The sequence below is a fragment of the Thalassophryne amazonica genome, chromosome 9 (assembly GCF_902500255.1).
Source record: "Thalassophryne amazonica chromosome 9, fThaAma1.1, whole genome shotgun sequence".
In the NCBI taxonomy this organism is placed as follows: domain Eukaryota; kingdom Metazoa; phylum Chordata; class Actinopteri; order Batrachoidiformes; family Batrachoididae; genus Thalassophryne; species Thalassophryne amazonica.
The window spans coordinates 112,193,683-112,210,444 of NC_047111.1; the positions used below are offsets into that span (position 1 = coordinate 112,193,683).

At 39.2% G+C, this 16,762-nt stretch overlaps 1 protein-coding gene across 2 annotated transcripts in view; it reads right to left on the reverse strand.

Moving 5' to 3' along the window:
* The window catches only part of ei24 (EI24 autophagy associated transmembrane protein), a 30,910-nt gene extending 16,050 nt beyond the window's left edge, over nt 1–14,860 (reverse strand). Inside the window, exons 1-7 of one of the 2 annotated variants that reach the window (XM_034178979.1) lie at nt 14,745–14,846; nt 10,182–10,254; nt 9,878–10,014; nt 3,960–4,105; nt 3,479–3,539; nt 2,048–2,114; nt 1,826–1,950 (exon numbers count right to left, since the gene is read on the reverse strand). In XM_034178979.1, the coding sequence (XP_034034870.1) occupies nt 1,826–1,950; nt 2,048–2,114; nt 3,479–3,539; nt 3,960–4,105; nt 9,878–9,919 (441 nt within the window). In that variant the 5' untranslated portion in view covers nt 9,920–10,014; nt 10,182–10,254; nt 14,745–14,846. Of the gene's footprint in view, nt 1–1,825; nt 1,951–2,047; nt 2,115–3,478; nt 3,540–3,959; nt 4,106–9,877; nt 10,015–10,181; nt 10,255–14,744 lie in introns of both variants that reach the window. The other variant, XM_034178978.1, reaches the window with a different exon arrangement.
* Between the last annotated feature and the right edge of the window lie 1,902 nt (nt 14,861–16,762).

Genomic DNA, 16,762 nt, shown 5'->3' on the forward strand with positions numbered 1-16,762 from the left:
TCATGTAAATGGGGAATCTTCTTCACAGACTAAGGTTAATTATGGAGTTCCACAAGGTTCTGTGCTAGGACCAATTTTATTCACTTTATACATGCTTCCCTTAGGCAGTATTATTAGACGGTATTGCTTAAATTTTCATTGTTACGCAGATGATACCCAGCTTTATCTATCCATGAAGCCAGAGGACACACACCAATTAGCTAAACTGCAGGATTGTCTTACAGACATAAAGACATGGATGACCTCTAATTTCCTGCTTTTAAACTCAGATAAAACTGAAGTTATTGTACTTGGCCCCACAAATCTTAGAAACATGGTGTCTAACCAGATCCTTACTCTGGATGGCATTACCCTGACCTCTAGTAATACTGTGAGAAATCTTGGAGTCATTTTTGATCAGGATATGTCATTCAAAGCGCATATTAAACAAATATGTAGGACTGCTTTTTTGCATTTACGCAATATCTCTAAAATCAGAGAGGTCTTGTCTCAGAGTGATGCTGAAAAACTAATTCATGCATTTATTTCCTCTAGGCTGGACTATTGTAATTCATTATTATCAGGTTGTCCTAAAAGTTCCCTAAAAAGCCTTCAGTTAATTCAAAATGCTGCAGCTAGAGTACTGACGGGGACTAGAAGGAGAGAGCATATCTCACCCATATTGGCCCCTCTTCATTGGCTTCCTGTTAATTCTAGAATAGAATTTAAAATTCTTCTTCTTACTTATAAGGTTTTGAATAATCAGGTCCCATCTTATCTTAGGGACCTCGTAGTACCATATCACCCCAATAGAGCGCTTCGCTCTCAGACTGCAGGCTTACTTGTAGTTCCTAGGGTTTGTAAGAGTAGAATGGGAGGCAGAGCCTTCAGCTTTCAGGCTCCTCTCCTGTGGAACCAGCTCCCAATTCAGATCAGGGAGACAGACACCCTCTCTACTTTTAAGATTAGGCTTAAAACTTTCCTTTTTGCTAAAGCTTATAGTTAGGGCTGGATCAGGTGACCCTGAACCATCCCTTAGTTATGCTGCTATAGACGTAGACTGCTGGGGGGTTCCCATGATGCATTGTTTCTTTCTCTTTTCGCTCTGTATGCACCACTCTGCATTTAATCATTAGTGATTGATCTCTGCTCTCTTCCACAGCATGTCTTTTTCCTGGTTCTCTCCCTCAGCCCCAACCAGTCCCAGCAGAAGACTGCCCCTCCCTGAGCCTGGTTCTGCTGGAGGTTTCTTCCTGTTAAAAGGGAGTTTTTCCTTCCCACTGTAGCCAAGTGCTTGCTCACAGGGGGTCGTTTTGACCATTGGGGTTTTACATAATTATTGTATGGCCTTGCCTTACAATATAAAGTGCCTTGGGGCAACTGTTTGTTGTGATTTGGCGCTATATAAAAAAACTGATTGATTGATTGATAATAATAATAAAAAATGTGGAAAAAAACAGCTGGGGCACAACTTAATGCATGCTCAAACTGGTGGTCTTACAGCTGTTTCTTTATTTGATGTCATCTTTTCTTGCCACATTCTCTTAAAAATGAATAAAAATTAGTTCAGTCTTTCACTCTGCATGCGCACACATGCACACTCCCTGATGTATTCAGTGTCCATCGTAAATTTGTATGTTCTCTCTCTCTCAGTCTCTCTCTTTACAACCGCTGGACGACTAACACACATTACAACAAACAGTAGGACAGTCCAGAGACGTGACAGATACGTGACACAACACAAACGAAGTATATGGAAAAGAAGCTTAAGTAAGTAAGCAGAAATGTTCTTGGTGGAATGAATGGCTGTTAACAATCATTACAGCATACCAAAGCAGAGACTAACCTGGAACCAGATGGCGTTGACTATCTTGCTGAGGACGAACAGAGGGAGGACCCAGAGAGCACTGAAGACAGACGTCAGGATGAACTCTAACCAGGACCACACAGTGCCATGGAGGGAGGGGTCACCTGTAACGAAAAAACAAAAAACAAAAAAGACTTTCTCACCAAAACCAAATCAGTCTATTTCAAGAGACATGACAGACACTAGCAGGTGTGTACATACCGATGATTTTTGCTGTAAGACTCTGCAGCAGTGGGATAAACCCCCGATAGAAGAGAAACAGACTGAGCTGAGGAAAAAAACAAAACATTTAAACTTACACCGTAAGACGTATAATATAAAGCCTTTAAAACAAGTTTAATTGGAAAATAAGCATGACAAGATGTTTGAAATATCAATGACATTTTGACATAAAAAAAAATTATTTAAGTATTACATGATAATACAGAATCTACAGTTGTCCTGGTACATAAGTATTAAGAGAGTGACAGAATTTTTGAGAATCTTTTCTCTTCACTTTTCAGTGACAATTTTTGAATCTTGCTGTCACAATGGAGGTTTAAAATGTGACTGAAATGCAAACATTATGCTTTGATTCAAAGGCTTTGACAAAAATATCAGGTTAACCTTTAAGGCAGGGGTCACCAACCCTGCTCCTGGAGGGCACCTGACCTGCATGTTTTCTAACTCTCCCTGTTCAACTCCCAGGAAATTAACTAGCAGGTGTGCTCAGCCAATCAAGAGCTGGAAAACATCACTTTTAAAAAATCAGGTGTGACTTGAGTAAGTACACATGGAAAACATGCAGGGCAGGGATTCTCCAGGAACAGGGTTGATGAATTACAGCAATTTACATACAGTGCTTCAATTTACAGAGACCAAATGTAACTGGACAAACTAATGTACTGTATTTTAGAGGGTATACAGTAAGTCACTTTTTTCCTTTTTCCTTTTTTTTTTTTTTTTACTAGTTTGAGAGGTCCGGTGTCTCAGACTGAATGGTCCGCCCTACTTACACTGCACATGCGTCATTTCAGACCTCAGCAGTTCGCCTGAGACAGTCTCTTCACCCAAAGCGATCAAATGGAATAATGTGATTATTAACCATCAAATGACAAGGTAAAGCCTCTTAAATCATTCTAAAGTCAGTTTTAAGCAGAAACAAAGCAATACTCTGTGATGTTTGTAATGACCAACATGCAGTGAATGCATTAGCTAGCATCTTGTGCTGCTGTGGGGCTCTGATCACTTCCTCTGTCTTTTATGATGAAATAATGCTGAATTTATGTGGAAATGATTGTTGTAGAAAAGCTTTGGCACCATCTTTTAGAGCATTATCCCTCAGTACTGTAAAGATCCATCAGGTTAGCAGCATCTGGTTAGATAAATAGAGACTAACTGTAGCTGAGGCTCGACGTGCCCTTCAAAGACACTGAACTCTTAAACTGCTCAACCTTGGAGCACATTCCACCCTTTGATCCCACACAAAAGTGGATGGGATTAAAAATGCAGAAGAAGCGTTATGAATGCCACACATGTAGCTCACATGTTGGTACTTAGACGTTGCTATGCAATAATGGTTGGTGACAATGCATGAATAATAATAACAATAAATAAGAATTTAGCATTTGAACAGTGTTGTAAATATGTTACCCAGAACACTCCTCCATTCCAGGCACAGCACTGACAAATCCTGGTGGCTACTTTGGGTTCACTGAAAGAGACCCAAAGAAAAAGAAAAATCTCAAAAGGGGCATTTTTGCCTCAGCATCAGTTCAACATTTCTCTAATGAAGCCAGATTCAGACAGATTAATAAATGCTTTTAACATGTCTGTACTTGATTTAGAGGATGAGTTTAGTGTAGCCATTTCTACAGTGTAGCTGAGGGTGAAAAACTTTCACATTTGTTACTGCAGAACATGAACTAGATCACCAGGAAGCATTTAGCCATGTACATTAATAATAAAAAAAAAACAAATCAGAAGATTAAGGAATACTTATGAAGTTAAATCATCAGAGGAACAGACAGACTAATATACACTGTGCTGAATGACTGAAATTGATATGATGATCCAAACATTCTAAAAACACCCCCAAAAGAACAAACAAAAACTGTTATTTTTCCAGGCATACTTGTCAGGTTTGCGCTCCTCACTCTGTGCCCTCCTCTGTGCCAGAGCTCCTCCTGCACGTCTCCTCCGCTGATCTTCCCTTTTCTGCCGGATTCGAGCATCCAGCTTGGAGATTGTGCCAATCCCCAAAATTGAGTCCTTGATTCCCTAAAGAGCCAGAGAACAAAACCCAAAAACACAGCACAGACTTTACACTGGTTTCTAACTTACATAAGGATTTGAAACTCCAACAATATTTTATGTTTTTTTTTTTTTGTATTTCACATTAGTACAATCTTTACATTTGAACACCATCTTCAATAAAACTCATAAATCAAATGATATACACGAGTGCCATCAAGTGTAAATTTGCTCAGTTCATCTCAATTAAAGATTTATATATATATATATATATATATATATATATATATATATATATATATATATATATATATATATATATATATATATATATATATATATATATAAGTTTTCTCTGGGCCCCTCCCCAATCGGACCGGGAGTGACATGTTTAGCCGCATGTTCTCCTTGAATTGCTGGCTGTCTGAGTGGTGTCCAAAAAATGAGGTGGGCTTCATAGATAATTGGCAAAGCTTCTGGGGAAAACCTGGTCTTGTTAGGAGAGACGGCATCCATCCCACTTTGGATGGAGCAGCTCTCATTTCTAGAAATCTGGCCAATTTTCTTAAATCCTCCAAACCGTGACTATCCAGGGTTGGGACCAGGAAGCAGAGTTGTAGTCTTACACACCTCTCTGCAGCTTCTCTCCCCCTGCCATCCCCTCATTACCCCATCCCCGTAGAGACGGTGCCTGCTCCCAGACCACCAATAACCAGCAAAAATCTATTTAAGCATAAAAATTCAAAAAGAAAACATAATATAGCACCTTCAACTGCACCACAGACTAAAACAGTTAAATGTGGTCTATTAAACATTAGGTCTCTCTCTTCTAAGTCCCTGTTGGTAAATGATATAATAATTGATCAACATATTGATTTATTCTGCCTTACAGAAACCTGGTTACAGCAGGATGAATATGTTAGTTTAAATGAGTCAACACCCCCGAGTCACACTAACTGTCAGAATGCTCGTAGCACGGGCCGGGGCGGAGGATTAGCAGCATTCTTCCATTCCAGCTTATTAATTAATCAAAAACCCAGACAGAGCTTTAATTCATTTGAAAGCTTGACTCTTAGTCTTGTCCATCCAAATTGGAAGTCCCAAAAACCAGTTTTATTTGTTATTGTCTATCGTCCACCTGGTCGTTACTGTGAGTTTCTCTGTGAATTTTCAGACCTTTTGTCTGACTTAGTGCTTAGCTCAGATAAGATAATTATAGTGGGCGATTTTAACATCCACACAGATGCTGAGAATGACAGCCTCAACACTGCATTTAATCTATTATTAGACTCTATTGGCTTTGCTCAAAAAGTAAATGAGTCCACCCACCACTTTAATCATATCTTAGATCTTGTTCTGACTTATGGTATGGAAATAGAAGACTTAACAGTATTCCCTTCTGTCTGATCATTTCTTAATAACATTTACATTTACGCTGATGGACTACCCAGCAGTGGGGAATAAGTTTCATTACACTAGAAGTCTTTCAGAAAGCGCTGTAACTAGGTTTAAGGATATGATTCCTTCTTTATGTTCTCTAATGCCATATACCAACACAGTGCAGAGTAGCTACCTAAACTCTGTAAGTGAGATAGAGTATCTCGTCAATAGTTTTACATCCTCATTGAAGACAACTTTGGATGCTGTAGCTCCTCTGAAAAAGAGAGCTTTAAATCAGAAGTGCCTGACTCCGTGGTATAACTCACAAACTCGTAGCTTAAAGCAGATAACCCGTAAGTTGGAGAGGAAATGGCGTCTCACTAATTTAGAAGATCTTCACTTAGCCTGGAAAAAGAGTCTGTTGCTCTATAAAAAAGCCCTCCGTAAAGCTAGGACATCTTACTACTCATCACTAATTGAAGAAAATAAGAACAACCCCAGGTTTCTTTTCAGCACTGTAGCCAGGCTGACAAAGAGTCAGAGCTCTATTGAGCTGAGTATTCCATTAACTTTAACTAGTAATGACTTCATGACTTTCTTTGCTAACAAAATTTTAACTATTAGAGAAAAATTACTCATAACCATCCCAAAGACGTATCGTTGTCTTTGGCTGCTTTCAGTGATGCCGGTGTTTGGTTGGACTCTTTCTCTCCGATTGTTCTGTCTGAGTTGTTTTCATTAGTTACTTCATCCAAACCATCAACATGTTTATTAGACCCCATTCCTACCAGGCTGCTCAAGGAAGCCCTACCATTATTTAATGCTTCGATCTTAAATATGATTAATCTATCTTTGTTAGTTGGCTATGTACCACAGGCTTTTAAGGTGGCAGTAATTAAACCATTACTTAAAAAGCCATCACTTGACCCAGCTATCTTAGCTAATTATAGGCCAATCTCCAACCTTCCTTTTCTCTCAAAAATTCTTGAAAGGGTAGTTGTAAAACAGCTAACTGATCATTTGCAGAGGAATGGTCTATTTGAAGAGTTTCAGTCAGGTTTTAGAATTCATCATAGTACAGAAACAGCATTAGTGAAGGTTACAAATGATCTTCTTATGGCCTCGGGCAGTGGACTCATCTCTGTGCTTGTTCTGTTAGACCTCAGTGCTGCTTTTGATACTGTTGACCATAAAATTTTATTAGAGATTAGAGCATGCCATAGGTATTAAAGGCACTGCGCTGCGGTGGTTTGAATCATATTTGTCTAATAGATTACAATATGTTCATGTAAATGGGGAATCTTCTTCACAGACTAAAGTTAATTATGGAGTTCCACAAGGTTCTGTGCTAGGACCAATTTTATTCACTTTATACATGCTTCCCTTAGGCAGTATTATTAGACGGTATTGCTTAAATTTTCATTGTTACGCAGATGATACCCAGCTTTATTTATCCATGAAGCCAGAGGACACACACCAATTAGCTAAACTGCAGGATTGTCTTACAGACATAAAGACATGGATGACGTCTAATTTCCTGCTTTTAAACTCAGATAAAACTGAAGTTATTGTACTTGGCCCCACAAATCTTAGAAACATGGTGTCTAACCAGATCCTTACTCTGGATGGCATTACCATGACCTCTAGTAATACTGTGAGAAATCTTGGAGTCATTTTCGATCAGGATATGTCATTCAAAGCGCATATTAAACAAATATGTAGGACTGCTTTTTTGCATTTACGCAATATCTCTAAAATCAGAAAGGTCTTGTCTCAGAGTGATGCTGAAAAACTAATTCATGCATTTATTTCCTCTAGGCTGGACTACTGTAATTCATTATTATCAGGTTGTCCTAAAAGTTCCCTAAAAAGCCTTCAGTTAATTCAAAATGCTGCAGCTAGAGTACTAACGGGGACTAGAAGGAGAGAGCATATCTCACCCATATTGGCCTCTCTTCATTGGCTTCCTGTTAATTCTAGAATAGAATTTAAAATTCTTCTTCTTACTTATAAGGTTTTGAATAATCAGGTCCCATCTTATCTTAGGGACCTCGTAGTACCATATCACCCCAATAGAGCGCTTCGCTCTCAGACTGCAGGCTTACTTGTAGTTCCTAGGGTTTGTAAGAGTAGAATGGGAGGCAGAGCCTTCAGCTTTCAGGCTCCTCTCCTGTGGAACCAGCTCCCAATTCAGATCAGGGAGACAGACACCCTCTCTACTTTTAAGATTAGGCTTAAAACTTTCCTTTTTGCTAAAGCTTATAGTTAGGGCTGGATCAGGTGACCCTGCACCACTCTGCATTTAATCATTAGTGATCGATCTCTGCTCCCCTCCACAGCATGTCTTTTTCCTGGTTCTCTCCCTCAGCCCCAACCAGTCCTAGCAGAAGACTGCCCCTCCCTGAGCCTGGTTCTGCTGGAGGTTTCTTCCTGTTAAAAGGGAGTTTTTCCTTCCCACTGTAGCCAAGTGCTTGCTCACAGGGGGTCGTTTTGACCGTTGGGGTTTTACATAATTATTGTATGGCCTTGCCTTGCAGTGTGGCGCGCCTTGGGGCAGCTGTTTGTTGTGATTTGGCGCTATATAAAGAATTGATTGATTGATTGATTTATTTATTTATTAAAGACGAGCATCATTTGTGAAAATGTTTTTGAGTGCAGTGGCCACTTGTTTTTAAAAAGTACTGAGCAACTGCTTTTGGTTCTTTACAATGTAAACTGGTATCCATTTTCTAATTCCAAACATACAACATCCTCTTTCCTCTCACCATAAACTGATTTTATTTTGATTTGTATTGCAGCCAACTATGAGGGGATTTTGCATAATTTTCTGCCATTTCATAGATTATGTTTGAGGCTATTTGGAGATGAAATTGCAACCGTCCACAACAATGATATAAAATAAACACAGGAAATTTACTCAAAGCACAAAAACTATTTGAGTTCCAGCTTAAAGTTTTTAAACTTTATCAAGATGAGTTTCATGTGTCCAGCCATCAAATCTCACAAGGACATCTGCTGCTATTTATTAGTTATAATCAAGTCTTTGAACCAGTTCATGGTACAAAACGAAAGCCAGAAACGTTTTGTATTTTGCTAGGAACAAAAATTAAACCAGAAACTTTGTTTTTTACATTCCAGAACAGAACAGCTTATTGTTTTGTTTCTTTTATAATGGTAACCGGTTAATACCACAATTTTTTTTCATCGTTGAAAAGATTTCCGTTTACAATGATACACTGTGGACGTGAGACTCCATTAATGCTTCACTCCCCAACAGCTGTGGTAAAGCACCATGTCAGCTTGCAAACTCCCAATAAACTCAACAGAAGAAGACGACCAGGTGAGATTAACTTCTGCCTGCCATTTATTTTGGCCAGACAAAGCAGTGCCATCTAGTGTTTCACTCTGAGAAATGCACCTGGAGCAGACAAATGCTGAGGGACTTCTTTAAAAATGTAGTATTTCTTCAGTAATTTCCACAATAAGAAATTAAAATATTTCCCAGACATCGTCTTCCAAAACAAGAATGTCTTATTGTCAGGCTGTGATGATGAATCCAACTAAAATGACGTTTTAGTTGGACTGGATGGTTTTTAGGTAGTAGCTATTCATGCATAGCCGTATTAATAACATTCATACGTAGCACAGCCTTGTTATGGTTAAGGTTCTGGGTTATGGTTAGGGGTTATAGTTGTCTAAGGACTATAGCTTTTGCTGCTGAGCCAATCAATGAGCAGCAGTGGGTTTGCGCAGGCTTCTCTGTGAGGCTAAATGCAACACAGCGCAGTGTTTTTTAGAAATACAAGAAAGACACTGCTTCACATTAAATACACAATTAGGATATTTCAGGTGATCAGCACGGACCCTCTTTGTCCTAAAAGGCTTTATTTTACTCAATTCTGTTTTGAAAAGTTCAAGCTTCTGCTGCCTGCTACAGTATGCTCTATTGTCTTCTCCATTTTCTGTGGGAGCGTTAGAGCGCCACATACAGGTCTAGCATATACAATGTTTTCAGTGTCCCACAGTTGACATGGAATGTTATTAACTGCTTCAGGAGCAATATTTTTTTGCTCTAACAGGTTCAGGAATATCAAGTTTTGGGTGGAACCCAAAACCGGAAACGTTACAATACAGTTTCTGTTCAGAATGAACCAGTTGGGAAAAAAGTATGGTTCAAAACCCTGGTTATAATAAGGCAAGTGAAAGTATTACCCACTTGTTGTGTGTAGGCGGTAATAATTAATTACATAAAAAAATAAATAAATTAAAGTTTAATAATATTAGAATTATGAAAGTAATTTTAAAAACAATTTATACTACAAAGCAGAATCATAAAAAGTCAAGTTACACAATTATCTGTTCTAATTTTAAAAAATACACAAAATGTTAAGGTGTCTGCTTGAGCACATGTTTTCTGACCGTCGCAACATTGCGGAGGAAGGTCCTGACGCTGTCTGTCATCTCTGGACCTGCTGCAGATCCATCAACTGCAGAAGGAGAGGGGGTTGGTGACCTTGTGGTCAGCTGTCATGGCAGGGAGGGACTCACCCAAAAAACTGCATCAAGTCAAAAACAGTAAATGCATGTTCCATTATTACTATTATCTTGGGCATCTCAATTTTAAGGGGCATATGTTAAGGACAAACGGAATAAAATCTAATACATTTTGATGCACTAGAGCAAGTGAAAAGGGCATTTAATATGTAATATCGCATAGATCTACCTGCCCTGCTGCATGGTTAGTAGATTCTGGATGGATGATGGGAAATGGGAGCAGATGTGGTTGCCATTGAAAACTGAAATAACAGCCAAACCTCAATACATTTTTACAAAAAAGACGTAGATCACCAGGAAGCATTTAGCCACGTACATTAATAATAATAATAATAATAATAACTAATCAGAAGATTAAAGAATACTTATGAAATTAAACCATCTCTGTAATCAGAGGAACACACAGACAATTAAACACTGTGCTGAATGACTGAAATTGATATGATGCTCCAAACATTTTAAACACCCCCTAAAGAACAAACAAAAACTGTTATTTTTCCAGGCATATTTAGTCATGAGAGAGAAAAAAAGAAAAGAAAAGAAAAAAAAGTACAAAATCATAGAAATCAACCTCGCCTAAACTGTCATAGCATAAACCGGATATTCACACTCATCGCACAAAAGCAAAAGTCCCAATGCCTTTGTATGCAGTGGTACAATATTTCCGTGATAGAAAGACCAGCCGATTATTTTGTTCAAACTGGCCAGTAATTATCAACAAAATGCTGCCTGTTGCCTGCGCTGTAATATGCCGTTAACTTTCACACATACCCTGGGTGTGACAAACCAAACCGCTTTAGATCAGAGCCCTCTGCTTGGCTGTGAACCTTCCCAGTCATGTGCACCTGCTAAATTACTAAGATCGCAAAAGGCTGTGATTTGTCTTTTACATTTACACTGCTTCCTCTCCTGTCATAATTTATTTTGCAGTGCACCCTTTGCTTATATTTCGATCATGAATCAAATAGGTTTGGCAGAAATGTCCGCAAATATGACCAACTTCACAACATGGAAACGCCACTGCATGGCCATGGAGTTACGGAGCTGGAGAAGCATAAATAAATAATAAATAAAGGCTTTAGGATTTTTAGGTACCATTCCACAGCTGACTTACAAAAGAGTGACTCAACTAAATGTAATCCTTTTTAATGCACGACGTCCAACACTTATTTAAGGCAGGCATTTATTTTTCAGACAAAATATTGACCCAGTCATTCAATGAGACAGGTTCCGATTCAAGGTCAGGTTTTAATCAACGATATACGTAACCCTAAATTGTTGCTGGTTATTCCCCGTAGATCGTTCAGCGCCTCCTGGCTGTAACTAATATGTTACATACATATAGGCTTACAGATTTTGCATGTAAGATTTGTCCATTTTATACATACAACAGATTCAGATTATAACAGACAAAATTTGCTGGTCCACCTGAATCCATTATATGCAAGTTTTACTGTATTCCAAAAAGGCATAGTTTAGACCATCTATGAATGAATGTTATGGAGTTACGGGGTAAAAACAGCAAAAATGGTGACAAAGGTAAATTTCAGTTTGGACAGGTAACATAAGTTGAAGTTGCTCCACTTTTTTCTTAAAAAGTGGCACAAATTATTGGTTATCTGGATTTAAAAAGGAATAGTTTGGACCATCATGCTTAGCTATCCTGTTACAGGGTAACGTATCTTAGAATCCAATGGATAGTGATTTTGTCTGACCTTGTGGCAGACATTCAACGCATAATGGACATAATTCACCATATCGAGTGTGTTTCCTGTTTGGTATGTAGTAACACACCCAAATGTGTGAAGCACATACCAAGGTGTCACCACTATTGGTTAGAGTGGGTTCTTTGTTCTGCAGGTGTTAACATGCCGAGGTATCCATACTGATGTTTCCTGTTTCACCCGCTGAGTGGGTAATTGCCAATGTGTATTCCTACTATGCAGATAACAAGCTGTCCTGATATTGATGCATCCCCTCTCGGCCCCTGCATGGGTGATTAGCAATGTTTACTACTGCTATGCATATGACAAGCTGTCTTGGCCCCCTGTGGTGCTTTTCCTGTCAGAACTCCTGTAAAGCCCCTTTCACACCGGGGGTGCTCCTGGTTGCTCCAAGTTGCGCTGTGCGTCATTATGACGACGCTGCATGGAAGCAACTCAGTGCCGAGACGATGCAGCTCGGCGCCACAACAGCACGAGGGGCACAAAGGAGGAAGCAAGTCGGGTGCCGAAAAATCAAACCTATTTAATTTTTTGCTCGATGCAGAAAGGAAGTGGTTCCAGCACAAGTCGGGGCAAAGAGGCGTAACTCGGAGCAAAGAGGCGTTACCCGGCGTAACTCAAAGCCAATTTATGATTCCTGTTGTGTTCCTCTGTTCCCTCAGTATAAATCACGCAGGATTGTTTTTATACCGTGTACTTAATGCAGTAAAAACTACACGCTGAAAAAAAAAAAAAAAGACCACTGAAAAAAATGCAGACTGACTGCCAGAAATATCCCGTAAAAAGTCCGGACATCTCTAGTCCACTCATGGACGATGTGCGCACATGTGAACAATTAAAAGAAAAAAAAAAAAAAAGGTCTGACTGCAGGCATTAGTTCCTTGTTCTCTGCTCACATCACAATTAAAAAAAGGATAAAAAAGGACATAAGTCCTGAGACAGGACATGTCAACATCAAGTACAACTCCAGACATCTCCACATTTGCTTGACGGTTCATTCGCGCACGCATCTCGCGGTCAAAGGAGGAAAGAAAAGAAAAAAAAAATTGTCTACATGCAGTTAGTTCCTTTCTCTCCTCAGACTCTCTCATCTAGTGCAACCAATAATTTGCATCACTTTTCACCAAAACTGGAGCAACTTTAACTCTTGACTCCTGTACAAACTGAAATTTGCCAGCATTTTAGTCATGATCTTAACTCCATAACATTCACTCATAAAACAGTCCAAAATATACAGTCACTTGCCCAGTTCTGGATCACTTTTTTAAAGTCCCGCTATACGGAGCCATAATGCAACTGAATGTCCTTTATTGTGTATTGTTGTATTGGGTATTTGGATGTTATCTAGCTGAAAAAGTCAGGATGGGGTAGCCATTCTACTTAAAGTGTGAAGCCACATTATGTGCTGTGCAAATATTTGCCAGAAATGGATCACTTTGTCTGGTTCTGGATCACACCACTCTGTGTCACTTTGGGGGCATTCCTGGCATCCGGCTGGAGCCCTTCTAATGCAGAATGATACACACTGTGGCCGAGAATGTGTTTTGAACAGAAAATGATATAAATGATACTTATTAAAAAATAAGAATTTACTTAGTTTCGAAAGGCACTGTTATACATTTTTACGAGCAAAAAAATGACGTGTTTTTAAATAATAAATAAATGAAGATAAAATAAAATCTGTGGTAATAAACATTCTTGGATTTTGACATCTCCCCCTAATCTTTTAACTCAATGAAGTGGGCCAGGATGGCACAAGATGCCCCAACTTGCACCTTATATTGTTAGAGATGGAGAGCAAAGGAGGGTTTTAAATGTGTGGAAGTGATATTTCTCCAGAATTAAAAAGTAAAAGCCCCCACATTCATGCACATTTGTGATGCTGAGATGAGCCCCAAAGTACACATGACACACAACTACAGACACGAGGCTGCTGCTTCAGTGATCAACAACCGGCAAATTTTCGCGTCGGAGATAAATGCGTGCACAAGGATGGTTGGATCCGGTCGAGCTTGTGGTCATTTGTAGACAAAACAGTCTTTCCATTGGTACCAAGTATTAGCTTATTCGCGCTGATTACGAGAAACGGCGGCACAAATACTACAGCAGTGATCCGGAACTGGGCAAGTGACTGTACCTTTTCAGAATCTTTATTATCAGACAAATAATCTAGTATACATTTCAACATTATTGTCACATTTTAAAGGTCATAGTATACTGAGGCTGGAATGGAATTTCCAGTACTTTCCGCAATGGAAATGTGTTTTTCACTTTCTTGTTATCAGTGTTTTTAATGTACATTATATCTATCTTGTGCATTATTTTCCTCAATAAACTCAATCAATCAATGTCATTTAGTTCCCTGAACTGGTAGTGATTAGGTCAAATTTGTCTACTGGCTCACAGACTGTAAGAATGTAGCTCAAGTACATGATTTTTTTTTTTTTATCCTCTCCGTCTCAACGTACGTGTGGTTTTGAAGTTACATGAGTTGAAATGTGCTCGATTGCTAGTTTATTCCATTTTTAAAGCCTAGATCTTGTGTAGCTACTTGTAGTCTGATTAATCTTGACATCATTAGTCATTTTTCATCCAAGACACATTCTTCCAGTATTATTTTTCTGTTAAATAAGTGTTTATATTTTATATACAAGACGTAAATTATTTTCAGTCAAGAACAATGCCTGTAGGAGCTCTGAGATTGTCCTTACGAAAAATTCCTACCGCTAAACAGATTTCACCTCGTCTTTCATCTCCGACTTTACAGCTGACAGTTTGCCAGCGGCCTTAATTTGGCCTCTTTTCCCCAACATAACTGTCCTCACAGCTTGATAAGTGAACATTATGTCTTCAATAATACGCCGTCATAAAAATCTGACTGGTTTAGTCTGACGCTAGCTTCTGCTGTCTGTGTTGCTAGCAAACTCAACTTAACTTCACTGTTGTTCTTCTCGAATACAGCTAAAGTCAAAAGAAGTAGAGAGAGCGAGTCTCCGTGTCCGACTTACCTCATGTGCTAGGCCCGGGGTTTTATTACTTTCTTCAAGGCTTTCTTTTCCACTGTTTTGGCGACAGCAGACGACACCAACACAACAAGGCCTCTGAAAAGACAAGCTGCAACTGCTAGGAATCATGGGAAGTGTAGTCCACCACTTGGAAAGTCTTTTTGGAGTAGGACTTTTTTGGGTTGATTTGCACCTAATTTTGGATTTTGATATTTACTGTTGCTCAGATAATCCTCCATAACCTAAATTAAGGACATGCCCAAGTGCTTGAGGAAAAACACTGGCATTGTAACTGTCAGAGAGACATTTTACTGAGATTTATCACAACTTTTTAATTTAATCTTTTTTTTTAACCCCATTGAGATCAAGATCTCTTTTACAAGGGAGACCTGAACAATTACAGTTTCCAATTCACCTAACCTGCATGTCTTTAGATGTGGGAGGAAGCCGGAGCACCCAAAAGGAACCCGCACAAACACAGAACATGCAAACTCCACAGGCAGGAATCGATCCCATGACCTTCTTGGTGTGAGGCAACAGTTCTAACCACTAAGCAACCGTGCTGCCCAGTTACTACAACTTAATGTGCACTATTTTATTCCTTGAAATAATCATTGGTGCATTATCTGTTTGATCCACATGTACAATATACACTATCTGTGCAAAATGCAGTGCTGGAATACAAGTGTGCAATAACTGCTGTTCACAATCCCCATTAACCTGGCACAATGTAATATATTACTTTTTCCCCCAGGTGCACCGGGTAGCCTTTTTCAATCAATCAATCAACTTTTTTCTTATATAGCGCCAAATCACAACAAACAGTTGCCCCAAGGCGCTCCATATTGCAAGGCAAGGCCATACAATAACCATGAAAAACCCCAACGGTCAAAACGACCCCCTATGAGCAAGCACTTGGCCACAGTGGGAAGGAAAAACTCCCTTTTAACAGGAAGAAACCTCCAGCAGAACCAGGCTCAGGGAGGGGCAGTCTTCTGCTGAGACTGGTTGGGGCTGAGGGAAAGAACCAGGAAAAAGACATGCCGAGAAGGGGGGCAGAGATCGATCACTAATGATTAAATGCAGAGTGATGCATACGGAGCAAAAAAAGAAAGAAACAGTGCATCATGGGAACCCCCCCACAGTCTACGTCTAAAGCAACATAACCAAGGGATGGTCCAGGGTCACCCGATCCAGCCCTAACTATAAGCCTTAGCGAAAAGGAAAGTTTTAAGCCTAATCTTAAAAGTAGAGAGGGTATCTGTCTCCCTGATCTGAATTGGGAGCTGGTTCCACAGGAGAGGAGCCTGAAAGCTGAAGGCTCTGCCTCCCATTCTACTCTTACAAACCCTAGGAACTACAAGTAAGCCTGCAGTCTGAGAGCGAAGCGCTCTAATGGGGTAATATGGTACTACGAGGTCCCTAAGATAAGATGGGACCTGATTATTCAAAACCTTATAAGTAAGAAGAAGAATTTTAAATTCTATTCTAGAATTAACAGGAAGCCAATGAAGAGAGGCCAATATGGGTGAGATATGCTCTCTCCTGCTAGTCCCCGTCAGTACTCTAGCTGCAGCATTCTGAACCAACTGAAGGCTTTTTAGGGAACTTTTAGGACAACCTGATAATAATGAATTACAATAGTCCAGCCTAGAGGAAATAAATGCATGAATTAGTTTTTCAGCATCACTCTGAGACAAGACCTTTCTGATTTTAGAGATATTGCGTAAATGCAAAAAGGCAGTCCTACATATTTGTTTAATATGCGCTTTGAATGACATATCCTGATCAAAAATAACTCCAAGACTGTTTTTATAAAACTGACTCCTTGGATTGGATTTCCATCTAATATATGTAGTCCCAACTAAATTAAATTACATTATCTTGCATGGAAGTGTTTATTTGATTAATTGGAAATCAGGCAGATAATTGAATCAAGTTCATCCAATGAACCATTTTTTGAGTGCTCATACACAGAAGAAAATACTCATTGCATGAACTCAATTCAAATATGAGCAGGA